The following is a 27,076-nucleotide window of genomic DNA, read 5'->3' as shown; positions in this document are numbered from 1 at the left end:
ATCTGAGATACAGAGAAAGGATAAAACAAACGACCTGACCTCTCTAGCAGAACAGATGGGAAATCACATTTTAAGTGGGTGGACTTGTGATCTGTCTTTGAGTTATCAGAGAAAACTTCCTGGGATACCCTTGACATCAAAATATTGATGACACCAAAAATGTCTTTGGCTTGAATGCCCACAGTGAAATAGGGTCCCTCCTGGCTTTGTGGGAAAGGTTTGTTGGGAAGCATTTCCCATGTAAGGATCTCCCCTCCCTGGATTAGAATCTTAAGCCTGTGTTTGCTCATTACACAAGTATCGTGGCTCCGCTTCTGCCAGAGGCATTCAAAACATGCCAAGCTGGTGTTGCATAAAAAAAAGCTTGTGCGTTCAGCAAATGTAAGCTGGTAAGCAGAGCCAGCGTCACTCACTTTTGAGAGGGAAGCTGACGTTCTGCTGCCTCGGGTTGAACGCAAGCAATGGACATTGAGAAGGTCAACTCCATGGACTTCGGAGAATTTGTGGATGTATTTGGGAACGTCATTGAGAGATGTCCTCTGATCGCAGCTGCTGTTTGGTCCCAGCGCCCATTCTCTGACTTGGAAGATTTAGAGAAGCACTTTTTTGCCTTTATTGATGCCCTTCCACAGTCAGGTAAGGCTTCCACATTAGACGCTGAGAATCTCTACAAAGGGATTTCAAATATGTTTATCAAAATATTTTTAGATATTTCAGCCTAGTTGCTCATTACTGATATATTGATTAGCAGTCTTTATTGTCAGGTTTAATTTTCTCAGACTTAGTAAATGGGAGTCAAACACTTGCAAGATGTTAGGCCAAAAGTAGAACTAAAGACGTGCGTTAGTCTCAGCCCGGGTCTTGATCTCAGGGTCATGAGTTCAAACCCCTCATTGGGCTCCACACTGGGCGTGGAGCCTACTTTAAAAAAAAAAAAATTCCCCCAAAAATTTTTTTAAAAAAGAGACATATGTTGGCTCAGGTAAAGTGGCTGTTAAATATTAAAGCTATGAGGTCAGGAGGAAAGAGAAACAGACACTTGTCTCCTCAGGCCTCACAGTCGCTCGAAAGCCAAAGGTCAGGCTGAGGGCCCACCCTCTCTTAGCCAAGTGTGTTCACTTTGGGAATGTCCTGTATGCAAGAGAGGAGACAGCGCAGTATCAGACTATCTCAGGAGCCCAGGGGAAAGAGCAAATGGCTGACATTTTTACCAGAAAGGGCCAGTTTGGACTGGACCGCTGAGGAGAGTAAACTCATTCAGATCAGCAACTCCCTGAGGGAGTGAAAGGAAAAAGACAAAAATCTAAAGGAATTCCTCTGGAAAAAGGGAAAGAAATTGTTGATTTCCTCTGGGTAGGGAGAGAAAAGGAGACACTTCTGGGTGTGGGGTGAGGAGAGGTGGAGGTTTAGGCTAACCCCAAGTGACTCAGAATGACACATGGCCTCAGAGGATTCAGAGGCCAAGGGTTAGAGCCAGGGCTGCTTCCGAGGCTGCCCTGCTATCTTCAGAAAAACCTGAAGGAAGGCGAGGGGCAAGGACTGCCCTCACAGAGGGGCCTTCCGCAGAGATCTGGGGTGTGTGTGTGTGTGTGTGTGTGCGTGTGTGTGTGTGTGTGTGTGTGTGTGTGTGTGTAGGGGTCGGGCCAGAATTGCCGCTCTCTTCTCCTTCATTACAAAGCCAACTAACAGGCTCTTGCTTATCCATCCAGAGTTTGACATTCAGGATGGTTTCCCATTGTCAGATGAATGTCTCCCAAGGAAGGAACTCACTTTAACTTATTTTAGGCACATCTAGCAAGAGGGGAAGACAGTGTCATAAAATCAAACTGACAGAAATGTCAGGACTATGTTGGCAGTCACCCACTTCTCAGGGTGTTTCTCAGCTCTGCCACTGGGCTCAGGCATTAGTGGGGCTGACAGACACCAAAGCCTTGTGACTGATGACTCACAGAAAAGGTCAGCCCTGGCTTGATGAAGGAAAGGGCTCCCCTTGTCAGCCCACAGCCCGCAGAGTGAGCTGGAAAGAACAAGAAGCCACTTGAACCCATGTTCAAAATGTCTGACAGGAAAACACAGGTCAAATGAAAGACTTCTAGGCCAGAGGGGAAAGAATATTTAAAGGATGTGAATGCCTTATGAATGGTATTTTTTTCTATCAAGTTAAAAATAAAAAGGAGAAAAATCCCATTATTTGTCTTAATACCCAAGGGGTGGTAGTGGGGCTGGGGAGGGAAGGTATTGCATGGATAATTTAAATCTAGTATTCACTGGTTTATGCAGTTATTCGACATTTATTTAGGGTTTACTGTGCTAGGAACTTAGATAATAAAATTAAAATTTCCCTATTTCTGTCTTCTTTCCCACCAGCAGTCACCCCAATTGGTTTGAGCAGAGGTTCTAGTTAAGGTTAGTTAAAGTCTAGTTAAGGTTAAATCCAATCACAATCCTGAGCAAAGTGGGATTTGGGGATTGGCATTCACTCCCTCCTTTCCCTCTTGAGGCTTGTATTTGATCCCTCTCCTAACCCAATGGGAACTCTGTATTCTGGCCAGTGTCAGAATCCTACACCACTCAGTGAACAGTGAAAATAAAGATTTAAATGCATGAAATGATTCAGAAGATGAGATCGTAAAATAATCTTGAAAGATGATGGTTCCTGGTATTGCCCCTTCCCCACACATTGTACCTGGAGTGACTTTACTGGCAGGTCAGTGGGACAAAATGATCAGAGGGAGTTGAAGGGTTGTTTGCTTTTGCACTAGACATTGTCCTGTGGAAGGACCTCCCTGTGGGTGGAGCCTGCTTCTCAGCCCTAAGCTGGTGTCCACAGTCTTAGGCAGCTGGGAGCAGAGCTTCAATGCTGTATGTGTGGTTACACTGTATCTAAACATCTCCATGAGGAGGAGGGGGAGGAGGGGGAGGAGGGGGATGTTGTTAGATAGGCAACTAATAATAACAATAGCTAAAATGCATTTGACCCTTACTATTGGTGTGTTTGAGGCACTTTGCATTTGTCAACTCATTTAATCCTTAAAATAATCTTATAAAGCAGGTATTATTATTATACCCATTTTATTGATGAAAAACTGAGGCACAGAGAGATTAAATAACTTGATCAAGAACACACAACTAGAAAGTGGCAGAACTGGAATTCAAAACACTGATAGTCAACCCAACAGCCTTTGCAGCATTTTTAGAGAATCAGAACAGTCTAGAAACATTTTCTAGGGGTTTCATCTCTTTGTTCAGTAATTTATTCAATTAATATTAATGCTTGATGTCCCAGATCCTATGTTTGGCTGTTTAACTAAGCAAGTAAAATGGGATTTACTGACTAGTCTAGCTTTAATCTTTGCACGGTTGGGAACAAACTGGGTGTAAGAGTCTTTGAATCCTAAAACTAAAATACACCTTAAAGAAAAGTTTGAGATATGGTGATCTACCCGGTCAAGTCTTTGTTTTATACATGATCTAAGAAAACCCTCTACCATTAACAGAAACTAAAATCTTGTTTCTAGAGTAAACCAAAGTTGACAATCTATTTGGGATGCACGATGATGATTATTGGTCAGTAGGTGGCAGTCCAGGATTAATATTCAGCTTTTAGCATTCGGTGGCAACAGCATCCTTTTGAGCCAATCAGTTCCTGATTTCCAGGCAAGGGGTATGGCAAAAGGAAAGGGAAGATGGTTGAAACACCCACCCACACACACACCCACACACACACAGCCAATAACAAACCAGTTCGGTACTGATTGTGTTAAAAATCAAAGAGGAAAAAAAAAACCCTCTCATAAAATAGGGTTGATCATGTATCTCCTTGTGACATTTCAAAATTTCAACAGTTCCATAATTTATTACTTAATACTTATTTCAGAAAATAGTTGTTGAATGAATAAAAAAGGTAGTAATAATTCCCTGAAATGCAGAGTATAAGGTATTTAGAAGAGACTATTAAAACGTGTTCAATCCAAAAAACCACATAGCGCTCCTTCCTAAGAGAGATGTGTTGATCAGATGCCCGCTGTGCCCCAGGAATTGTCCCAAGCATTGGGGATAGAGCAGTGAACGAGATAAGTGCCTACCTTCAGTGAGTTTACATTCTAGTAAAGAGAGACAGGATTAACATAAACAAGTGAGATAATTTCACATTCTAGAAACTATTAGAAGAAAATACATAACAAAAGAGGTTTTTCCTAGGAAGTGACATCTGAGTTTAAAACCAAAAGATGAGAAGGAAGCATCTAAGATCTAGGAGAAGGCCATCTAAGAAAAGGAACCTGAGACTTTTGGCATTTGGGGAACACAGAAAGCCCAGGGTGCGTGGAGAATAGTGAAGAGTGGAGGGATATAAGGGAAGAGAGGTCAGGTAGAGGGACTGCGGAGGTGGTAAAAGTGAGGGGTGATGTTCATTTGGACTAAGGCTGGAGCAGGAGAGATGGAGAGATGTGATTGGATTCTCAGAGTACATTTTAGAGTTAGACTCGCAGTTTTTTTAAAGACTTATTTTTGAGAGAGAGAGAATGGGGGAGGGGCAGAGGGACAGGGAGTCTCACGCAGACTCCACACTGAGAGCGGAGCCTGACAAGGGGCTGGATCTCAGGACCCTGAGACCATGACCTGAGCTGAAACCAGGAGTCCATAGAGGCTTAACTGACTGCACCACCCAGCCGCACTTCAAGAAGTTTTTTTGATGAATTTGGGGGGAAGGCAGGTCAAAAACAAAGAGAAATTAAGGGTAACTCCCAAATTTTTAATCTGAGGCCCTGGATGGGTAGGGGTGCTGTTTTCTACAATGAGGAAAACTTGACAATTGAGAGGACAAGGTGGAAATGGGAGCTTGGTAAGTCTGAGTTGCCTAATCATCATCCAAAGGAAAATACTGAGTGTCCGTGTGGACCAGAGCAAAGGAACTCACTGGGAAGCTGTACGCTAGATGATCTGGGCGTCACCCAAAAAACGGATGGCATTCCTGCTCAGCGGGGAGCCTGCTTCTCCCTCTATGTCTGCCCCTCCCCCACCTCATTCTCTCCTCTCTCTATCAAATAAATAAATAAAAATCTTTAAAAACAAACAAACAAAACCCCAAAACTCATGGCATTTAAAGACCTGGGACCCAATGAGAACATCCGGGCATCAGTGTAAATACAGAAGGGAAGACAGTAAATACTCAGTCCCTGGGTACTTCAGGGTTAGTGATCTGGCAGACTAAGAACCAGCAAAGAAAGGAGGCAAGCGATGGTAATCTTTTAAGAAGGAGAGAGGAAAAACCATGTGATATTCTCTCAAGAGGCCGAGGAAGAAGACAGAACACTGGTCACTTGGGCATCATCTGTGACCCTGACGAGTGCACACTGGTTGGTGGGTGGGGCTGAAAGCTTAATAGAGTGAACCTGGAAGAGGAGGTGAGATAGGGGGGAACACTGAGTAGACAACTCCTTTGAGGAGTTTGCTGTAAGGAGGAGCAGAGAAACTAGAGGGCGATAGGGTATCAAAGATGGGTTTTAATTTTCTTGATGGGATGAGCGATTCTAAGCCATGTTTGTGTGTTGATGGTGATAAAGCGGGGGGGGTGGGTTGGGGAGGAGAAATGGATGTTTGAAATTGTAGCCTTTACATGAAAAGAGGGGCTGGCTTCAAGAACACAACAGAGGAGGGGCGCCTGGGTGGCACAGCGGTTAAGCGTCTGCCTTCGGCTCAGGGCGTGATCCTGGCGTTCTGGGATCGAGACCCACATCGCTCCTCCGCTATGAGCCTGCTTCTTCCTCTCCCGCTCCCCCTGCTTGTGTTCCCTCTCTCTCTGGCTGTCTCTATCTCTGTCAAATAAATAAATAAAATCTTAAAAAAAAATAGCTATATATAAAAAAAAAAAGAACACAACAGAGGGGACAGATGATCCATTGTACCAGGAGGGAGAACGCACTAGTTCCTACTGATATAGGGACCCTGGTGGGCTGGACCGGGGTTCCACGCCAGTTGCCTGCTCTGCAGTGGCCACCGTCCCCTGCGCCATTCTCCTGCCGGAACAGAGTCAGCTATGCGCCAGGAGCTCTCCTCGCTGCAAAGACTCCTGACTCGTGGCCGTAGCAAATACTACTCGTCTACACCTACATGTCTACGTGCGACATGCCAGTGGCACAGGCAGTAGCAGGATTTTAGGAAAGACTGGAGAACAGGCAGCATTGAAATGGTCCTGCGAACCACAGGACACTCCACTGGGCTGGGTCAGTGCCGCCCTGGGGAGCACTCATGGGGTCAGTGGTGTGGGGCAGTAAAGGGGGGTCTTTAGCTGAACAGGATCAGGTTCTCTTTTTTTCTGAGCTACCATCCTCTAACGGATTCCCTGTACCTTTATCTTTTCATCTGCAGCTGTGTGTGTGTGTGTGTGTGTGTGTGTGTGTGTCCTTTTCTTTGCTCTGCCCTTTTCTGGGCCTCCCTACTCTCCTTTCTCCCCCTCTCCTCCCCACAAACAGTGTAAAACACAGGCTCAATCCTAGGCAAACATTAACCCCAGGTGGCAGTTTTCAAGAGGGGAGATGAACCCAGGGGAGTGAGAAGCGAGGTGCAAAAGCAAAAAAGGGAAGAGGCAGGTCTGGCACACGTGGGACCAGCCCCGCTGCACCTCCACCTCTCTCTGCTCTGTGGTGGGCTAGGGGAGTCCGCTGGAGGCCCTAAGGGGAAGGACCCCCACTCTGGTGCCACCCTCCAGTAGCTAACTACTTCCCCCAAGCTCGAGTTGGGCCCTAGGGAGTAATAAATAAGGAGGTGGGGAAGCTGAGAGAGGGGGGTTAGTGAGAAGACTGGGTCTCAGCCAGCAACAGCCCCCCCTCCGGCCACCATCTACAGGCTGCTTTGAAAACCTGAATATGCAAGGAGGGGGAGCCACAGGGGGAGCCCTCGGGGTCAGGACCTATAGAGCCACCCAGGACTCTGTTTCCCCAGTCCCCAGCCGGCTGTTTGCAGGGCCCAAAACTGGGTGGATGCGGAGTAGATTCTGAGTGACAGGTGCCCGCTGGGCACAGCCAACCTCCAGGGCCAGGGGTTGGGGTGGGGAGCGCAGGTAGGGAATTTAACACCTTCATTTTCGTCCCATCCAGACCAGGCTGGACGCAGGAAATGGAAAAGAACCCCTTCACGTTTGCAGTGCCCCAGGGACAGGGCCCATGAGAGAGGGTCTAAAATAGTGGTGTTATAGAGATGGAAGAATTGGTGACAGGAGTTTCATTTAAATAAGCACCCCTTAACCTTGTAGGGGCAGCCAGTGCCCTCAAATCCCCTGGCATTTGAGCTACTAGCTAAGTGACCTTGGGCAGGTCACCAAATCCCACTGGAACTTTCACTGCATGCCCTCTTAAATGCAGCTGCTCCCCCACCCCACCCCCCAGTTTTCCCGACCTGGCCACTGTCTATGAGGTAGATGGTGCCATCCCAATCATCCTTTAATTGGGCAGAAACTATGAGGTTTGAGTACCGAGAGGTTTGTGCCATAACTAAACCGAGTTTTATTTTTTTTTAAGATTTTATTTATCCATTTGAGAGATAGAGACAGACAGCGAAAGAGGGAACACAAGCAGGTGGAGTGGGAGAGGAAGAAGCAGGCTCATATCGGAGGAGCCTGATGTGGGGCTCGATCCCACAACGCCGGGATCACGCCCTGAGCCGAAGGCAGACGCTTAACCGCCATGCCACCCAGGCACCCCTAAACCGAGTTTTAAATGATCTGCCTTTCCAACAGAGCTCACAACCAACCCCAGCATCACAGTCAGATACTCCCAGCTGTCCAGTTACAATGTGTACTACGACTAATAATAATGGCTGTTTATTGGATGGTTTCTAGCATCAGGCACTGTGTTTTAGGGAAATGAATTGACTCTAATCCTCACAGCTACTCGGCAAGTTAGGTGTCATTACCCTCATTGTACAGATTACAGCTGTCTGCTTCCCATATCTGAAATCTTGCCCAGCCTCAAGGATTCGAATCTCTCTTTAGAGACCTAAGTGAAATGGTTGGCCAGGGTTCAGGGAAACTCCCTGGCTTAAGATTTAAAAATCTCAGGTGTCACACCAGGGGTTTCCAATTTTAGGCTTAGGAGATTATGAGAAGGTATCTTCCAAGAAAACTCCAAGGTAGTCTCTGCAGTGACTTTGGGACCTACAGTTGGAGAAGGGGAAACAGCCTCAGACAGGTGGTGAGTGGGCGCTATTTTCCTAAAAGGAGGAAAGTCGCTTTCATTCAAATGGCTGTGGAATTACGGCTGGAAATGGGCTTCTTTGCAGTTAATCACGTGTAAGGCTCTTCGGATGCTTGATTCCAGAAGCCCAAAACTCACGCTTAGGATCACAAAATCCTGGCCGTTTCTTTGCCAAGCCCCGTGGATGTTATCCCTCTGGACCCTCCCCGCCCTTCTCCTTTGGAACAGAACAAACCCATTCTGTGGCTTTTGCAGGAAGTCTTCGGGCCCTCGTGTCCGGCCCTCTTCGACATCAAAGCCCCCTTGAGAGCAAAGGACTTTGAAAAGATACGAAATGCTCGGTCTCCTTATCGCGTCCCAGCTCCCTCCCGAGCAAGTCGTAAATTCCGAGCCCCAGTGGCCTCTCCCCTCCTCTCTTCTTGCCCCAAGGTCTCAAAGGACAAACTTGTCACTTCCCGCCCCGCCCCTGGGTCCAGGCCGAGGCCCCTGAAGCTGGGACGGAGGGGCGCAAGGTTCGGGACGTGTCTGAGGGGCGGTTGCAGTGGGCACCCCTGCACCCCCAGGACACCCCTTGTTGCCCTTCGTCACCTCCTGAAGACCCTGCTTCCCTCGCGAAGCCCTCTTCGGGCGGGGCAGGAGGCCGGGCTCGGCCTGCAGGCAGCCCTGTGCGCCCTCTCCGCGGCGCGGTAACGTGCTACCGCCGCGTGTCTGTGCTTCGCCGTAGGCCAGGAGGGCATCCTGCGCTGCCACCCGGACCTGGCGGGCCGCGAGATGCAGCGGGGCAAGCTCAGCGCCGAGTCGCAGCGGGAGCAGAGAGGCGCGGGCCTGACGAGCCTGGACGCGGACGAGCGGCTCCGGCTGGCGGAGCTCAACGCGCAGTACCGCGCGCGCTTCGGCTTCCCCTTCGTGCTCGCCGCGCGTCTGAGCGACCGGGCGGCCGTGCCGCGGGAGCTGGCGCGCCGGCTGCACTGCCCGCCCGCGCAGGAGCTGCGCACCGCCCTGGGCGAGGTGAAGAAGATCGGCCACCTGCGTCTCGCCGACCTCCTGGGCGCCGACCAAGCCAGAGCGTAGCACCGCGCGAGCCCGGGAGCCGGGGCGCACGTCGGGACAGGAAAGGACGGGGGGCTGGCGCAGGCCCGGCAAGGCGTCCACACGCGCCCAAAGGGAGGGGAGAACGAAGCTGTCACAGGAATAATGAGCCCTTTTGTCCACCCACCCACCCACTCACCCGCGCACGCTTTGCCAAAATATCTATATAGGTTCGTGTTTTGCCCCCGATGTATCCAGCTCGCTGCTTCAATTCTTCACTCCCTTTGCAGCCCGTTGACACCACCGGCCTTTGTGGATTCCGAAGCGCTTATCCAGCTCTTGTTGGCTCCGCATCCTCTCCTGCTAAGCCCGAGCGGCAAAACAAAACGGGCGGAAAAGGAATCTGTATTCCACAGCGGTTTGTCAGTTTGTTTTTTCTTCTCCCACCTCATTTGCTGTACCCAACATTAACAAGTGAGCAGAAGTCGTTTTCTCCCTCTGGGCGCCTACGGGAGCCGGAGCGAGAAAAGCAAAGTACTGATTTGGGTCTTCCGCGCTGGTGAAGCTGAGATCGGTCGGTGGACGGATGGGAGCCTCGCGACGGGCCAACGTTGGGAAGGCGCCCCGTGGGGACAGGGAGAGTAGCTGCCACAGTCGCTCTTGAGAGAGGGGTGGGAGTGGGGGTGTCTCCAAGCTGGACCGGCCTAAAAGTCAGGGGCCGGCGGCCTCCCCGACTCTCCCAGAGGTTGCCGCCCCCACCCCGGACTCTCAAAGAGATGGGCCCTTGAGAGTTGGCTTGTCAGAACCTCAGGCTGCCCCAGGAGACCCATCGGTCATTAAAAAGTTAATAATAAAATAAATAATTTAACAATACTCATTGAGTACTGCTGGATATTCTGGCCTCCAAGGTGAAGATGAGAACCACCCCCATAGAGCTAATAAAGCAGGTAATGGAGGAAAATGGTGCCCAGTGCAATCTTTCTGATGCGTATAGGCCGGTTCTGGGGAGCTTTTGAACCCTGGGGCTCCGGAGTGGTCTGCACTGAGGGCCAGAATGTCCACTCATGCAGAAGGGGTTCACCACACACACTCTCCCTCTCATCCCCAAGCACTGGAAGGTCTATCCAACCCCAGCAAACACTATGGAAGTTTCTGTTGACAGAGGGGAAGCGAGCCATACCGGTCCTCCCAGATGCAGACAGGGTAAGAAGTGAAGGCAGAGTTTGGCCCTTTTGAAGACTGGAGCCTCCACTAGTGACCAAACCAGGTCCAGCAGCTACAGCAGCAAGAAAACCTTCCTTTCACAAAAAGCAGTGTGGCCACAACTTGGTTGGGGGGCTGAATTCCACAGAAAGAAGCCACTCTCACCACACCAGGTATTTCAAACAAGGAACCTCCATCCCTTCCCCACCTTACAGGTGTTCTCAGCTTGTGGTAAGAGGGAAGGCCAGAAGCTGGTGACGGGCTAGGTGGGGTGCCAGGGAAGAGAGCTGTGGCTACCAACATCCCTGTAGACTAATGCCAGGGCCTCTTCTGCCTGGGCCTAGTGCCAGATGCCTTCTCTGGATGCAGGAACACCAGGTGCACACTACAAAGGCAGCTTGATGACTCAGTTCCTGTGCTCTAGGACCCCAAGGCAGCGGTGGGCCCCTCAGGCCTGGGGCTAGACGCCTGCTTCACTGTAGACAGGGTAACTTGGGGGCTTTACTGACACACACAAGAAATCTGCTTCTTGACAGAGGGTTCTCTGGCCCAGGATACAAGTGCCACAGGCTGGGTCTGAGACGTACACGAATCCACTATATTCAAGCCACTCTGCCCAAACCTAAGATGAGTCCACTTAGATAGATGGGCCCCAACTGCAGAGTCTGGACTGTCCCTGTAAATGTGCTCAACCTAAGACAGCCAGGCACCCCCCCGGGGGGGCACTTCCAGCTTTAATTGTAGACTGAGTGTACATGCCATCGGACCTCTCAGGCCCCACCTGGGTGTCCTCAATCACACAGTTACATTTCAAAGCTTGTCCAAAATTGTTTCTTTCTGCAGGCGGAGATATGGTGGGGGAAGACCCTGGATCCGCCCCCTCAAAGGAGCTGGGAGGCGGAAGGGGAGGAAGAGCAGGCTAAGCGGTGCCTCTTCCACAGTCTCCTGAGCACTTGCAGCCTTGCGGGCAGGCGCAGGACGCGGGACGTGGGCGCTGCGGGGCTGGCAAGGGCGCTGGCAAAACCTGCCGCAGCTCTGGCTTTTTTCTCCAGAAGGAGCAAAGAGGCCGAGGCCGGTCCTGCGCGGGCGGGTCACCTGTGGCTGCCAAGGTCTGGGACAGCAGTTTTCTGTGGGCTCACACAGCAACACGCCCTTGGCTTCTGCGGGCCTTGGCCTGGCGGAGACGTTTGTCGTTTCCGCGCTCCGGTGCGCAGGATGCGGGAGACAAACCTGGATGGTGGAGACCGCCTGCACACCAGCCGAGGCGGCGGGGTGGCCCAAGCGCGCTCAGCGAGTGTCTCGGGTCCCAGGAGTGGTTGGTGCAGACTCTAGGTGGATAATTTAATACTTTACTTACTAATTCGTTAACACACACGCACACAACACAATAGCAATGCTAAAAACAGTTGGAAGACGAGGAGCTGATTTCAGCTTCCCTAAAGCTTCAACCCTTCCAGGCACACTCCCTTCCCAGGTGCGGGGGCTGCTTCGCCCATCTTCAGTCCAGGCTTAAAATGTCCAAGACCAACCTGGCCAGTGCTGTGAGCAGAAAGACCTGAGAGTGCTCCCGCTAGGAATTCACGAGCCCAATCCGAGCTTTGCATTCACATGCGTAATGGAGAAACCAAATGGGGGGCCTCCTTTTATTTGCCCAGAGAAGCCGGATTTTTGGTCTGTGTGTCCAAAAGATGTCCACGGACACTGGCATGGGAAGAAGGGAAGGGGGAAAAAGACAACACAATTTCTTTGCATGAATTTCTCTACTCATTTTAAATTTGACACATTTCCAGAGATCAGCCTTAGGATATCCGTTCCATTTCAAAAATAAAGAACTCTTTTTAGAAAGTATTTACTGCAGGACAGGAATAGATGGTTACCTTCTTTGGTAATTGGTGAAAATTTTGGGATGGAATTTATGGAAAATTCACCATTCAGTAAACTAATAAACAGCAGTTAGCAGGTGCCTGTGAAAGAGAGAAGTAAGTAAGATGTGGGAAGTAGTCAGAACTGTTGCAACAGCAGAACCTGATTGTTCTGGTACTATTTGGTGTGGGGGGTGGGAGCGGGGAGTTTGGATTCCGGGAATCGGCTAGTTGGTTTTGTGTTTCCAGGGTGGCACCAGCAGCCTTAGTAATAATTAACATCTGTACAGAGTCTTATGGGTTCCAAAGAATGTACCTATAGTAGCTCATTTGGTTTTAGTGACTGGAACAGCTAGCTGTGTGACCTTGGGAAAGTCGCCCAACCTCTCTGAGCCTTGGATTTGTCCTCTGTAAAGTGGAAGTGCTACACAGACAGTAAGTCCCCTGCCTCCCCTCCAGGGAGAGTAGCTTTCCAATGGGCCCAGTGACTCAAGGAGAGCAGAGCGGAACCTTATCTGAGCCCCTTCCCTCAGCCTCATAAAGCCTACTGTGTAGGGCTTCCTCGGAACATATTTTCATATGATAAGCAAAGGTCACTCTAGGCACAGACGTTGGTGAGTGAACAAATGGTAACTGAAGGCCTTCCACGTAATGAGCAAGTGATAACGTTTGCTGTTGCTGGCCTGAGGCCTGATTCTCCTAAGCATCCAGGGTTTTCTTCAGGGTGAAACCCCAAGGTTCTCCCCCGAGGGACTTTAAATCATTCTCAGTGCTCATCCATTACACAGAATAGGAGTGGGTTATACAACACCTCCACTGTGAACACAGACTCTAGTTTCAGAAGAAAGAATGATACCAGGCCACAACCACTGACTTTCATGACATTCCCCCAATGAGCAAAACCAGATTTCTGTACCCAAATATCACCCCCTCTCTTGAGGCTCTTTCTTTTCCTAAATCTCCTGGCTTTAAGAATATATTTTGGATAGAAGAACATAATAAAAAAATGTAAGCTCCTTGCCTTGGATAAGAAAGTCTGGTGGTCCCTCTGAGAGAGGAATAAAGTGGTGGATTTCCCCACTCTCCTGCACCCACTCCACTGAGTGGTAAAACTCTAGTCCATTAATGACCTCCCACAAATTCAGGAACTTTTCCTCAGGTAGAGAAGACCAGACACTCAGTTTGCTGCTGAGGGTTGGGGGGGGGCATTCTTGACTCTAATGGGGGCAGAGACACATCTGCTCCTGTGAGTGAAGCCTAGGCAGCTGTGGACAGCTGAGGCCCTCCCTGCTGTTCGGAATGAACACGTTGGGATCCATTGTGGCCTGATGGGGCTGAGCAGCCAATGGACTCTGGGGACACCCCACAGAAAGGACACTGACATCGATTTCCTTCCCAGAGATGTTAGCTGAGTGGGCCGTGGCAGAGCAAGGTGGGGGTGTTGCGGTCAAACCACCCATTATTGAGCCTTTCTTTGTGGGGGGGGGTTGCTGATTGTGTGCAATGGCTGAAGAACTCCTTAAAAACACCAAATTAAGTACAGATCGAATTATTTCTCCACAACAGCGTAGATTACCAAGCTGCACAATTTTATCAAACCACATTCTCTTCTTTTCACTCTTCCTTAATTATCCTGGGAATCCAGGTCAATGCAGGGTGAGGGTTTCCTGTGCGGAGGAGGAGAGGGAGAACAGAAAGGTTGCACTATTTGGATAATTTCCTTGATTTGAATGGGATTCCGAAGGTAGACTTGCATGCTAAGGTGGACAGAGAACGCCTATCCTATCTGGGTTACAAGGGTCACAGGTGCCCCAGTTTTCAGGAGCTACATATATAGGGGAAAGGAGGGTTCCCCAGGCTGGAGCAAACACTGGGGACCTTTGAGCAGGGAAAGAGTCCTGTCAATGATCTGTGGATTCAAGGAGTGTCCCATCTGCCTAGAGGAGCAGCCCGCCCCTTCCTGTGCCGCACACTTCCCCCCCTCCACTACCCCCCTGCCCCGAACCCCTGCCCTTGCCACCAGCCTGAATTCTGGAAGCCCTGACCCTCTCCAAGGAATGTTGAATGGCCTTTACAATGTTAGCAACAAAGAGGCGTCCCTTTGATAACTGAGTTGTGGCTGCCCTGTAGTCTTCCTGATGCTTTATTTACCTGGGTCTCTTTCTTCCCACCCTCTCCTGCCCTTAAAAGCTTGCTTTAGCTCATGGGGTCACATTCAGCCTCAGCCCAACCCCAGCCCCAAGCTTTCCACCAGTGTGCCTCCTCCAGAGCGATTTGCTGAAGGCTTCTCTGGCGGGGCAGCTGGTTGAAGACCAGAGGTACTGGCTGGAAAGGAGCCCTTGAGCAGAGACATTGGGGACAACCATCCCAGGCAGTTCTCAGCTCAGGCCAAATGGTTCTAAGAAAGCCGCCAAACACCTTGGGTCCGGGACTGAGAAAGCTCTCCCCCAGGGCTCTGATGCAGGCGGTGCCTACACCCTCCCAGGCCACACATCTGCACCCAAAGGCTGGTGGAGCCCCATCCAGAGCAGGCCTCCAGAGGGTGGGCACCTGACAAAGACCTGTGGAGGCTAAGCCATCACAATGAAAAGACACCCAAGCTTCCTTCTCATCCCCCACCTTCCTCTGATCTCTGACTGCTCCTGCCGCCCTGCTCTTTGGGGACCCAGGTGGGCATGTGAAGGGACATTTCCAATCTGAGGAGCTTGTCCAAGGACATCAGTAGAGGCTCCTTTCCCCTCGCCAAACAGCCCAGACCCAGGACTTGTGTGTGTGTGGGGGTGCATGCTACTGCCATGCAGGCTGATTTTCCATGAAGAAAACCAATTGCTTATTGTTTTTTTTTTTTTACCATAATTTCCTTTCTCCAGCTCTTGCACCCCAAATGAGGGTTTACCTGTAGTCCAGGCAGTGCTGGGGTCTGGGTGACCCCTGGGGCCAGAGCAACCCTGGCCGCTCCTAAAGCATTTGGGCGGGCAGTCCAGAGCCCTTTCTCGGGGACAGAGCACAGAGACACAGCTGGAAAACCGGGACAATTAGCCAGCGGCCAGCGGCCGAGCCATAAAAACGCAGGAAGCGGCCACTGCAGGGCGGAGGGAATGGCTGTCCCCAATAAAGTGATTGTTCCAAAGAATGCCCACATTCCGAAGACACAGGCTTGAGCCTGGGCCTCGGCTTCCAGAGCTCGAGGCTTGGGAGGGGGTTGTGGGGGACAGAAAGAGGAATTGTGTCTCCAGGAAGAAGGGGAAGATGTTTGGTAGATCAAAAGTCTGCAGTACCCACCACTTAACCTCCCACATTCTCACCCCATTCTCATCAGGACTGCACGATTCCCCTTTTCTCCCCCGTCCCCCAACTCAATGATTTGGGTTCTGTAATGGGGCTTGCAATGTATTTCCTATTTTATTTCTTGAGAGGTCCAATGACACTCAGCTGTCTGGGCCAGGCGGGTAGGTCCCCATGGAGGACCTGCTCCTGCCTCCCACTTCTTAAGTGCTCAGCTCTCTGACCCTCCACCGACCCCTGATTTTTAACCATCTTCCTTAGGAAACGCAAAGGACCGAAGGGACCCGCAAGCAGGATATCCCACAGCCCTGGGCTATTTCAGATCCTGCTTTGGCCCGGCCTCTCTCCACTCTGCAGCTTTGGTGGGTGTCATCCGTAAAATGGAGACGCCAACACCAGCTTTGTTCCCCATCTAGGGAGATGTGAGGATCAAGGGAGATAAAGGGCCCTGGAAAGAGCTCTCCAGAGATGAGAAGGTGAAGTGACAAATACCAGAGAGCGCTCGACAATGAGAACCGACAAGTGCAGATCTGGAGATGAAGCCACCCAGACATCTCGCCCAGTCCACGCACCCAGCCGCTGCGATCCTCAAATCCTAGTCCGGCAGCGCGGGCTGGGCTTGGAGAGAAGGGTTGGAAGGCTACCGCGGGTCCGCTCCCTGCAGCGGCTAAACCGAGATGGGCGCGTGCGCAAGACGAATCTCGTCGCCTTGCGCTCCTGTCGGGGCAGTTTCCCAGCCAGGCCGCGCAGCACCGGTCCCAGCAGCCGCCACCGAGCCCCGGGCCCCTTGACACAGTGCTTCACAACCAAAAGGAAACTTTCTCAACTCTTCCCCACTCGGAGTTCTTCAGAAGCAGTCATTACTAATGGCCCGGGTTCCCTTCCCGTCTCCTGGGGAAGAAAGATAATTTTCTTCCGATAATGTTTTACTTTGTAAAGCAGAAAGTGTTTTAAGACAAAGGTATGATATATGACATATACCTAGGTACATATTAGCAGACATTCTGGCTCTTTTTCCCTTGATTTTTAACCGTTATTTAAGTGAAATAAACATGTACAGGTAGGCTCGCTGAATTTTCGCAGACAGCATACCGTGTCACCAGCACCCTGATCAAGAACGGAGAACTTTGCCAGCACTCCAGCGACCACTCTTTGCCCCCCTCCATTACTGTTCTCCACTAATCTGACATCTACCACAGGCTCCTTGGTTTGACTGTTTTGAGTCTTGAATGTAAATGCTTTTAAAAAATTAATTGCCTTGATTTATCTTAAATCCCCAATGTGAAATGAACTCGGAGATGAAGCCTGAAGCAAGGGTCATCATTTATCTCGTGCGAGGGGCAAGAGTTTCCTTGGGGGAAGAAAATAACCGATTAGCAGCGACAGTTGTTTGGGGCGCGCAGTCGTTCGGACCAGGAGCTCAGGGAGCGCAAGAACCGGCCCATCTCTTAGGGCTCGGCTGGTCATCTCCCAGGTTGGTCAAAAACGTTGTCATCAAAGTAATGACTTCCCTTTTCTTTTCTCTTTGGTATAGAAGGAGCTTCTTGGTGCCCCCCCCCGCCTCCACCCCGCAAATGCATACACATTACTACTTAGTCTCCAAGCCCAGATTCCCACCAAGATAGCTCTTTCCCCCCCTCTCTTTTGCAAGTCCCTAGATTTCATTCTTTGAACCTGTGATTGGAGGTTAAAGTGCACCAGGTTGGAAGGAGGAAGCTCTTAACAATAAAGGTTTGAATATTTAGCTGTGATCGGGTCTCTCGAGCTCCCCCCTCCCCTTATCTTTTAAAATGCAAATCGTGTTTCGGGGGGTTGTGCGCAGGGTGCGCGCTGCGCCTCGACGTCTCCAGCCATTGGTGTCTGTGTCATTACTAATAGAGTCTTGTAAACACTCGTTAATCACGAAAGGCCGCCGGCCTGGGGCTCCGCACTCCAGCCTGTGGCGGGTCTTCCCCGCCTCTGCAGCCCAGTGGGAAGGAGGTGGGTGGAAAGAAGGAAGAAAGGGAGGAGGGAGGAGGCAGGCCAGAGGGTGGGACCGCCTCAGAGGCAGAAGCGCCGCGAGGAGCCTGCGGAGCTCCGCGGGCTGGGGCGCAGCCAGCCGCCCTTCTCCGCACCCCCTCGCCCCTTCCCCTTCGCGCCCTCCGGCAGCCTCCAGCGTCCGTCCCCAGGCAGCATGGTGAGGTTTGCTGTCGGGCCCTCGCCACCATGTACGTGAGCTACCTCCTGGACAAGGACGTGAGCATGTACCCCAGCTCTGTGCGCCACTCTGGCGGCCTCAACCTGGCCCCGCAGAACTTCGTCAGTCCCCCGCAGTACCCGGACTACGGCGGCTACCATGTGGCGGCTGCGGCCGCCGCGGCCGCGAACTTGGACAGCGCGCAGTCCCCGGGGCCGTCCTGGCCCGCGGCGTACGGGGCCCCGCTCAGAGAGGACTGGAACGGCTACGCGCCGGGGGGCGCCGCGGCCGCCGCCAACGCCGTCGCCCACGGTCTCAACGGGGGCTCTCCGGCCGCCGCCATGGGCTACAGCAGCCCCGCCGACTACCACCCGCACCACCACCCGCACCACCACCCGCACCACCCGGCCGCCGCGCCTTCCTGCGCCTCGGGGTTGCTGCAGACCCTCAACCCCGGCCCTCCCGGGCCCGCCGCCACGGCCGCCGCCGAGCAGCTGTCCCCCGGCGGCCAGCGGCGGAACCTGTGCGAGTGGATGCGGAAGCCCGCGCAGCCGTCGCTTGGAAGCCAAGGTAGGCGGTGGCGGCGTCCCGCAGGAGGGGGCTGCTGGGCCTGCCGCGTGTCCAGGGCCGACCGAGGCGTCCAGAGCTGTCTAGGAGCTCCGCGCCAGGAGGGCCGGGGCGGGAGACAAATTCAGGCGGCCTCGACTGCCCGGCTTCTCTACCGCGCCTGGGCTGGCGGGGGGTGGGGGGCGGGAGTGAATATTTTGGTCTCCCAACCCGTGTTCCGCTGAGGGCAGAGGAGAACCTTCCTCTTTCCAGCGGTCCTTCATTCCTACGGTCCCAACATTCTCAGGACGCTCCCAGGAATGTCGGCGTAGCACGGCTGTGCAGGAGCGCGTCCTCCCCACTTGCAGCCGCTCGCGCTCGGCGCGCAGCTTCGAGCCGCGGGGGAAAGGGAGCCTCGCACTCCACCGGGCAGGGCTTCAGAGCATTTCTTTCCACGCCATTGAGCCACTCAAGAATGGTGGCCTGGGGGACCAGGAGGGCTGCGAGGATGGGCGTGGGACCAGGTTCGGCCATTCGGGCCAATTCAAGAGATCTCAAGAGCTATGGCAGTAGGGAGACCCGGCAAAGCTGCAGTTGCAGGAAAGGCCCGGGGAACTAAGGGAAAGGAACGCACCCCCTCATGGAACCTTTGATTTGCAAAGGAGTTAGTTCAATCAAAAGCTGGAGGGCTGGGGGCAAGAAGTCGTGGGAGTCCTCCTGTGTCTGCGGAGGGGGAAGGGGCAGAATCCTTGGTGAGGATTCAGTTTCTGGTCCAGACAGGAATCATTTCTCCCCACCCTTCCTTTCCAGGGTCTCGGTTGTGTGTGTGTGTGTGTGTGTGTGTGTGTGTGTACGTGTGTACATGCACGCCTATGTTCAAGAAACTTGCCCAAGAGATGTCCCTGCAGACATCCTAGGTTTGCCGGATTGTGGGGGCTCCTTAGTTACGGGTCTGCCCCTTCTGGTATCGGGATGTGTGTCAAAGTGGGAAGGAAGTGCGAATAGGTGTGGTGGGAGAGTCCTGTTGGCGTCCCCTTTGCGCTCCTTGAAGTCTTCCTAGCCCTCTGCACTTCCGCTTTTTTCTCTTCCCTTCTTTCTGGCCCAGCCTGGCCCGTAAGCCGGTTATGGCCACTTTGCAGAGGTTTATAGCCAATTACAGCCGTATAAATCAGAGAAGTCGTTGGGGGCTGTCTCTGGGCATCGGTATTTGCGTCACTGGGCACATGCCGGGTGGGAAATGCGGCCGCCCAGGGAGAAGGCCACAGGGCCAGCCTCGGAGCCTCGGCTAGGTCCCTTCCCCAAGAGAAGGCGCCCTCCTCTGAACAGAGCGCTGTCTCAGAGAAGGCTCTCTCTTACCGAGCCTGCCTGGGGCGCAACTGGCAGCGACCGGAGGCCCTAAGGGAGACCTTTGGTGTGTTCCGGGAGAGTGGCCGCGGGGCCAGGGAGGGGGAGAGGGAGAGGAGCCACAGGAGCCCTGGCCGCGGGGTCAGCAGATGAGAGGCTGCTGTGATGTCCCGCGCCGAGGTGGCAAGGCCGCAGTCGGCGCCGGGCGCCCTTGTGATGTTAATGTCGGGAGGCCGCGGCCCGCGGGCCAGAGCCCGGCTCCTCTGCGGAGCGTCATCTGTCAAGGGGCTAGGGGGTTGGTCCTCCGCCCGGCCCGCTTTGATATACACCTTCCCAGCCCTGCCATTGTCTCTTTTAGGGCCCGGAAAGAGGGTGGTGACTTTCGCAGTCAATAATGAATTCTCACAAGTTCCTCTCATCTCTTCCCTCCTCCAGCCCCCTCCTTGGTTCCCAGGGGGTGCGGGGCGCCTCCAAGTCCCTTGGGGCGCGGGCCGCAGAGCGCACAAGGGTCCTGGTCACCGCGTGCCCGGACCGTCCGGGATACTGAAAGGGGAGCACTGGAGCAAGAGCCGCTCCTGAGCACCCCAAGGCGAGCACTGCTACTGGGATGTTCAGCTCGGAGAACTTTATTTTGCGCCCTGCTCCCCAGCCCTGGAGGTGCCCTTTAGGTTCCAACCTGGCTGCAGTGTCAGCCGCGCCTGATACTACCTGCGTGACCTAGTCTGGTTCTCAGTTTCCTCATCTGTAAAACGGGGCGACTACCCCTGGCAGCCGCGAGTGGGTTTGAGGCGGCAACGCGTGTGAACGCGCCCTCCACTTGGAAAGCTCTCAGAATGTGTTAGTTCCCTTTACTTTCTTAGCAGGCGCGGGGTCGGGGCCGCTGCGCCCATTCAAATGCGCCTGCCGGGCCGTGTTTATGTTAATGCGCCTGGCGGGGAGGGGGATGAAAGCCGGGACCGCCATTTGCTCAGTAGTGGTAATTCAAACAGAATGCGGTTGTTATTAAGGCATTGAAAGGGCTTTTCTTTGATAAGATCGCCTTGTCCTGCATTGTTTGCGACTGTGTTCCCCTTTCAGTGGCTGGGGGTAGCTCCCTCTGATCCGGCCTGTATCTTCCCAGGGCGCTTTTGTTGTGGTTTGCAAAGGGTTTTACCTGAACAAAGTCGGCCTGCGGGGCATTAAACACCTCCAAGAAACTCCCAGACCCTTTAGATCTTCCTGTAGGACTGGGCACCGGGTGACTGAACCTGTTCGGCTGCAGAAGACCTGGACCTGGGGCCAACCAGGAGGGAAGAGCTCCGGGCCAGGGCCCTGCCAAGGGTTGACCCAGGACAGACTCAGTGCAGACGCCAGGCTCGGGCCTGCTCCAACCGCGACGGCACTATTTGTCAAGGCCCTTCAGTAAAACAATCAATCTGAGGTTTAATATGTTGACTCAATCCAATGAGCATAGATCACTGGTCTGGATAGCTCTGGCAGAGTTTGTAGCAGAAATAAACGGGGGATTAAAAAAAGAAAAAGTGCCAAATGCCAAACCAGGTTCAGCCAGGTATGCAATGTCGAGGGTGGGAGGGGTTTTCAACCTGCCAGACCCCAGCTCAGAATTCCACCAGATGGGCCTAGCGTGCCTGGGAGAAGATTCTGGTGACTTGAGAGAATCTGTCAGCTCCTGCACCCCCTTTTCCACTTTTAATAAAGCAAACAGACAGTAACACCACCACCCCACACATTGTAACCAGCACACACCCACAACCCCAGCTGTTTTTAGGGTGGACTTCCATCTCCGGCAGGCCTGCAAATCTGAATACTCCCAGGACTGTAGATTCGGTCCTGCCCCCTTTCCCTTCGGCCTAGCCGGCTCCAGTACTCTATTTGGTTTACCGGAAGGGTGGTTGGGTTCTGTTATCGTGTACATATGAGGTTTTAGTTTTTCTTCATTTTTAAAAACCACTTAACCCCAAGGTTAGTTTAGTTGTCTTGGATAGCCTTGCACCCTTCCCTCAGGACCCCCTGGGGGGTCTTGTCAGACTCGGCAGGAACCAGCCAAACCCTGGCCCCCTGGGGCAGTGGAGGAAGAGAAATGGCCCTTGGGTTAGGGAGGTTTGTCATTACCCATGACTGATGGGCCGCCTTGCAGTTCTCAGCCCTAACTTCTCCTTCCTCCACAGTGAAAACCAGGACGAAAGACAAATACCGAGTGGTGTACACGGATCACCAGCGGCTGGAGCTGGAGAAGGAGTTTCACTACAGTCGTTACATCACCATCCGGAGGAAAGCCGAGCTGGCCGCCACGCTGGGGCTCTCCGAGAGGCAGGTGGGAACTGCCTTGCTCCCTCCAGGGCCTGGTCACTGGCTGGGGGTGGGGGTGGGGTTCCTCGGGCAGAATTAGAAGCCGGGCCCCAGCATCTACCTAGTTCTGTGGGCAGATTAAAGCGGGAAGGTAGAGGGGCGCCGGCTGGCTCAGAGCGTGCAAGTCTTGATCTCGCAGTTGTTGAGTTCAAGCCCCACGCTGGGTGTAGAGCTTGCTTAAAATAAGTAAGTAAGTAAGTAAATAAATAAATAAATAAACAAGGCAGGAGGACAGATAGTATTTCCTTCCAAATGCTTTTAGAAAAGGTTCTTTCGCCTCTAATTGTCTTTTTTGGATGTCGATTCCCTCCCCCCCCCCCATTTTCCAGGACCCGGAAGGTGCAAGAAAAAAACTGAGTAGTAGTTTAATCCAGAATTCTATTTAGGTGAAAGAAGACTTAAGGACCTATTTTCTTTGTGCCCTGCACCATACCTGGGGAAAAATTAATATAAGACCCCAATCCCTGCCCGTAAAAACTAAAGTGAGGCTTGACTCATGAACATGCTATATGGTCTAGGAAAAAAACAGGCCAAATCCACCGCCAGGAAACCTCACATTCAATCTCATTCTCAGGGGGCGCCTGCGTTACACAGTCGGTGAAGTATCTGGCTTTTGGTTTCGGCTCAGGTCGTGATATCAGGGTTATGGGATCGAGCCCCGCGTGGGGCTCCACGAGCCTCAGGGAGTCTGCTTGGGACTCTCTCTCCCTCTCCCTCTGCCCCTCCCTACCATGTTTCCATGCTCTCCCTCCCTCCCTCCCTCCCTCCTTTAAATCTTTTTTTTTAAATCTCATTCTCAGCTTTAAGGTGAGGAGTATTACATTTCAGTTTAGCTTTGAGAGGCCAAAGGTTGTCCTTTTGAAGGATATTCATGCTGGTCTTTTCTTGCTTGCTGTAGGAAAGTCTCTGCAGTTTCTGTTTTCCTTGGTTCTGAGACTCTGAACTCTTCCAGTAAAGTTGTAGATAAAGGCTGCCTTGGAACGAAACATGGTGAACAAGGAGGGAGGATGGCTCTTCTCACCTGAGGCCGTACTAGGCTCGGGAAGGGCTCCAGCCCCGGACTGTCATGGGGCTCTCGGATAAAGGCTGGGGCAAGCTCTGGGGGGCCCTGAGTTCCAGAGGGCCCTTCTGTAGTTGGAGAGGGAGAGAGAGACACTGCTGCTGCTGCTGAGGGCCCTTCCTCCCCCCCCCCTCCGCCATCGGCACCTTCACCACCCTCTGTTTTTCTCTATTTTCCATTTCTAGGTTAAAATTTGGTTTCAGAACCGCAGAGCCAAGGAAAGGAAAATCAACAAGAAGAAATTGCAGCAGCAGCAACAGCAGCCGCAGCCAGCCCCGCCGCCCGCACCGCAGGCCCCCCAGCCGCAGCCAGGCCCTCTGAGAAGCGTCCCCGAGCCCCTGAGTCCCGTGTCTGCTCTGCAAGGCTCGGTGCCTGGCCCTGTCCCTGGGGTTCTGGGGCCAGCGGCGGGGGTGTTAAACCCCACTGTCACCCAGTGACCCACAGTGGCCTGCAGCAGCTGAGCGATTCCGGGCTGAGCCATGAGGAGCACAGACTCTGCTAGAATCCTCAGGAGAGACCCCCTCCCCTCCCGTCCACAAATGTACACCAACTTACCTAGCTCTCAGAGGAAAAATGCGGGCCAGGAGGAAAGACAAGTGGGGCTGGAGGCCTCAAGGAAGACATTCTCCCAGCTTTGGACTTCTTCTGGTCTGACTTTCTGCCAGCGAGGAGATGGGATATGACAACCGGGGCTTCATTTAGTACTGGCAGAAGCATTGCCTGGACTGGCTAAACAGACCAGGTTTTCAGCCCCGTCCTCCCGAGCTCTTGGCCTCCAGAATCTACAGGATGCATCTCTGGTTGAAGCTGAGGGGAGGGAGGGACTCAGGGGGAACGTCAGTGCTTGAAGCCAAGATGGCTACTGCCTACTCACTGCCATTCAAGGGCCAGCTGGTCCCTCCTGCCTCAAGGGCAGGCAAGATTTAACTGCAAAAGTCAGAGGCAGCTATGATAGAAACCTGGACCTACCAAAGACTACAGAACCCCCAGGTCTTTGTCTTTCTTCTCTTCCCTTCCCAGGCCAGGAAGGGCTTGGCTGGTGTATGTGCGGTGTATGGTGTGAGGGGCGTGGTTATTGGACTCCAGGCCTGACAAGAGGGCCCGGGACAGGGCCTTGTTTAGAAAGCCTGTCACCAGAGCTTCTCTGGGCTGAATGTATGTGAGTGCTATAAATGCCAGAGCCAACCTGGACTTCCTGTCATTTTCACAATCTTGGGGCTGATGAAGAAGGGGAGTTTTTGTTGTTGTTGCTGCTGTTTGGGTTGTTGGTCTGTGTAACATCCAAGCCAGCATTTAAAAAGCCTTCTGGATCCAGGGGGAGAGAAGTGATATGGTGAAGGGAAGTGGGGGGTATTTGAACATAGTTGAGTTTTTTCTAAAAAGAAAAAAAAAGAGATAAATGAGCTTTCCAGATTTCAGATTCAGTATTTATCGTCTTCAGATTTTATCCAGAATTTTTTTTAAATGAAATATCCTGTCTACTTGCAAGCTAGTATTAGAAAAATCATGGAAGGGGTGGAGAAGGTTATCTGGACAACCTCATTTTACCTCAGAGCGTCAGAAGCCTGAGGGAGCAGGTTCTGAGACCTTCCCTGCCCCCAAGCCTGAGCCCAACCTTGGATTGTGGAATGTGTGGTTCTCCTGGGGGTGCCTTTGGGCAAAATGCACATCTGAATGGTCAGCTGCTTCCCAGCTGCCGAGAATTACGGGGGGATGGGGGTGAGAGAGTCCCCTCGAAGCATCTCATCAAATCCACACTGAGGCAGTTGCAGACATTCCCTTCATCAGTGATTCCCTTCACCCTAGGGATGTACCACGATCCAGCTAATTAACATAAGCATTAAGTAAAAATGTTCCATTTTCTGTTCTCTCAAGGGAACATTTCCAGGAATATAGTCTTCTGTGAATCACTGGGCATTTCTGTGAGCTCTCGTCTGCCTCCACTACTTGCCCTGTGTTGCGAAACTCCCTCCTTTGCCCCCCACCCCCTCACTCCACAAAGAATTCAAGAACCAGTATAAGGAGCCCCTTTCAGTGGTGGTTGCTTGTTATCTGGCCGATCCTCTGGGCCCCGGACTGCTGCCCTTGAGGTTTCGGGTCCTGGAAGACTCCGAGCTGGGTGCTCTGGGCAGGCAGGGCCTGGGGAGAAGGGCTTTGCTCTCCATTTCGGTCTTCCCACATGCACCTTCCAGCCCTAATCACGGCCCCAGCAGAGGGAGGAGGTGGCCCCAGGGCTGGGGAGGAAGAGCAAAGCAGCGAGACCTAAATACCGCCTGCAGCATCTCCCCGGTTCTGCGGCCCTTCCGGGTGGCATTCCGCTCCGGGATTGAGAAAGGGGCTCTGGTGGCCGGGCCCGCGGGCGCCCGGCTCAGGGCTGGACAGAGAGTGCCTGGCCCGCCTCTCGGGCTGGGGAGTCCGCGGAGCCGGGGGTGTTCCAGTCCAGGTTATCCGCTCCCCCCCACGTCCCCTCCCCCGGCCTCCGTGCCCCCTGGGGAGTCCCGGCGCTGGGAGGGGAGAGCGGACCCGCACCCGGCCGCGCCCACACGTCCGCCCCCAGCCGCCGCCGCGGTTGCTATGCGTTGCTGTGAAACGCCTGTCAATAAACTCTGTTTGGACAGTGGAGCGAGAGCACAAGGGTTGTTTGCTTAGTGGTTAGAGGTTCAAAAGTCAGCATTGTCCCGCTGCAAGCGATTACAAGTTCTTCCCCTGGCCGGGTCCAGCCCCCTTGCACTGACGCCCGCCGCGGGCCCGCTCCCCGCGCATCCGGGGCGAGGAGGGGCGCTCGGCTGCTCTCTGAAATGCAGGTCCGGGGCTGCGAGCTGCCCGCCGGTCTCCCGGGTCGTGGAGGGGGCGAGCAAGGAGGGCCCCCGCTGGCAAGCGAGGCCACCGCGCTTGCGACGCCAAGACTCGCCCCTGGAGCAAACTCGAGGCCAGGGGCACATGGCGCGAGTGGGCAGTGCGGCCAGAGGAGGCGTAGGGAGGTCGGCGCTGGGACGCCCTGGTGTATTTTTGGTAGGGTGACTCCGCTGCTCCCAGGGCCTGCAGCCCTGGGACTGGGATGACTGCCCCTCCCTCCCCATTCCTTGGCCCTCCCGGCGCCCTCCCGGAGCTTCGGCCGCCAGGGGGCGCGAGCGCTCTGGGAAGAGCGGGGACGGAGGCCGCGCTCGTCTCTGACTCTGGAGCGGACCGGAAAGGCCCGTAGTTCTGACCCAGCTGGAAGGCAGCAAGCTCTAGCGCCTCCTCTCCCCCCGCCCCAGGCTGCTCCCAAACTGGGGCCCGGCGACATTTCCCCACTGTGCTCGTGGGCCTGCTGAAACTAAGTTCAAACTAAGCCAGGCCCAGGAGATTCTTGGATCTGTTGAGTGTTTAAGAAAAATAAATTTGGATGAGGGGAGCTATTGGGCATTCTAAAAGGGCCTTCTTGCACAAGATGTTTCTTAAAAAAAAATTACAATAATATGGATACGAAATGAATATATAAAAAGACTGAGAACTTAGGATAAATATGGGGAAGAATGTATCCGTCTGGTGGAACTCACGTCAAAAAAGCACATATAGGGAGGCCTGGCTGGCACAGTCGGCAAAGCGTCCTACTCTTGATCTCAGAGTCGTGATTTCAAGCCCCGTGTTGGACGTGGAGCCTACTTAAAATAAGGAAAAAATACCAAAAAAAGAAGTTGTTGTTAAAGGTATATATGGAGAAAAGACAGCCTCTTTTTTCTTCTGCGAACGATTCATGGCCTCATCATATTCATCCAATAAAGTTAGCAAGATGGGCTGCTAATGAGAGCAATGAAAGTTTCAACAATAGTTTTTTTTTAAAAAAAGATTTTATTTATTTATTTGACAGAGATAGAGACAGCCAGCGAGAGAGGGAACACAAACAGGGGGAGTGGGAGAGGAAGAAGCAGGCTCATAGCAGAGGAGCCTGATGTGGGGCTCGAACCCACAACGGCGGGATCACGCCCTGAGCCGAAGGCAGACGCTTAACCGCTGTGCCACCCAGGCGCCCCTCAACAAAAGTTTCTGA

The 27,076-nt window shown here is 52.9% G+C and overlaps 2 protein-coding genes across 3 annotated transcripts; both read left to right on the top strand.

Annotated features, from left to right (window-relative positions):
• Window positions 1-404: 404 nt before the first annotated feature.
• URAD (ureidoimidazoline (2-oxo-4-hydroxy-4-carboxy-5-) decarboxylase) lies at window positions 405-10,043 on the top strand. The gene is made up of 2 exons (XM_019807150.2): window positions 405-636; window positions 8,917-10,043. The coding sequence occupies exons 1-2, from the start codon at window positions 462-464 to the stop codon at window positions 9,261-9,263; spliced, it is 522 nt and encodes a 173-aa protein (XP_019662709.2). The 5' UTR covers window positions 405-461; the 3' UTR covers window positions 9,264-10,043.
• Window positions 10,044-17,632: 7,589 nt separating this feature from the next.
• Window positions 17,633-24,391, top strand: CDX2 (caudal type homeobox 2). 2 transcript variants are annotated; one of them, XM_034663821.1, is made up of 3 exons: window positions 17,633-18,317; window positions 21,806-21,951; window positions 23,232-24,391. In XM_034663821.1, exons 1-3 carry the CDS (start codon window positions 17,777-17,779, stop codon window positions 23,481-23,483), a joined length of 939 nt encoding a protein of 312 aa, XP_034519712.1. In that variant the 5' UTR covers window positions 17,633-17,776; the 3' UTR covers window positions 23,484-24,391. The 2 variants fall into 2 exon arrangements, with proteins under 2 accessions (XP_034519712.1, XP_034519713.1); XM_034663822.1 differs by having other exon boundaries at window positions 21,806-21,947; window positions 23,232-23,464.
• Window positions 24,392-27,076: the final 2,685 nt, after the last annotated feature.

The sequence above is a fragment of the Ailuropoda melanoleuca genome, chromosome 7 (genome assembly GCF_002007445.2).
Source record: "Ailuropoda melanoleuca isolate Jingjing chromosome 7, ASM200744v2, whole genome shotgun sequence".
Classification (NCBI taxonomy): domain Eukaryota; kingdom Metazoa; phylum Chordata; class Mammalia; order Carnivora; family Ursidae; genus Ailuropoda; species Ailuropoda melanoleuca.
This window is presented reverse-complemented; position numbering and strand designations above follow the sequence as displayed.

What these genes read in the sequence shown, in the direction of transcription:
- URAD (XM_019807150.2), top strand. Translation starts at nt 462, where the DNA reads ATGGACATTGAGAAGGTCAACTCCATGGACTTCGGAGAATTTGTGGAT. An exon ending in TGATGCCCTTCCACAGTCAG is followed by an intron (nt 637 to 8,916) that starts GTAAGGCTTCCA and finishes GCTTCGCCGTAG; the next exon opens with GCCAGGAGGGCATCCTGCGC.
- CDX2 (XM_034663821.1), top strand. Translation starts at nt 17,777, where the DNA reads ATGTACGTGAGCTACCTCCTGGACAAGGACGTGAGCATGTACCCCAGC. An exon ending in GCCGTCGCTTGGAAGCCAAG is followed by an intron (nt 18,318 to 21,805) that starts GTAGGCGGTGGC and finishes CTTCCTCCACAG; the next exon opens with TGAAAACCAGGACGAAAGAC. An exon ending in TGGGGCTCTCCGAGAGGCAG is followed by an intron (nt 21,952 to 23,231) that starts GTGGGAACTGCC and finishes TTCCATTTCTAG; the next exon opens with GTTAAAATTTGGTTTCAGAA.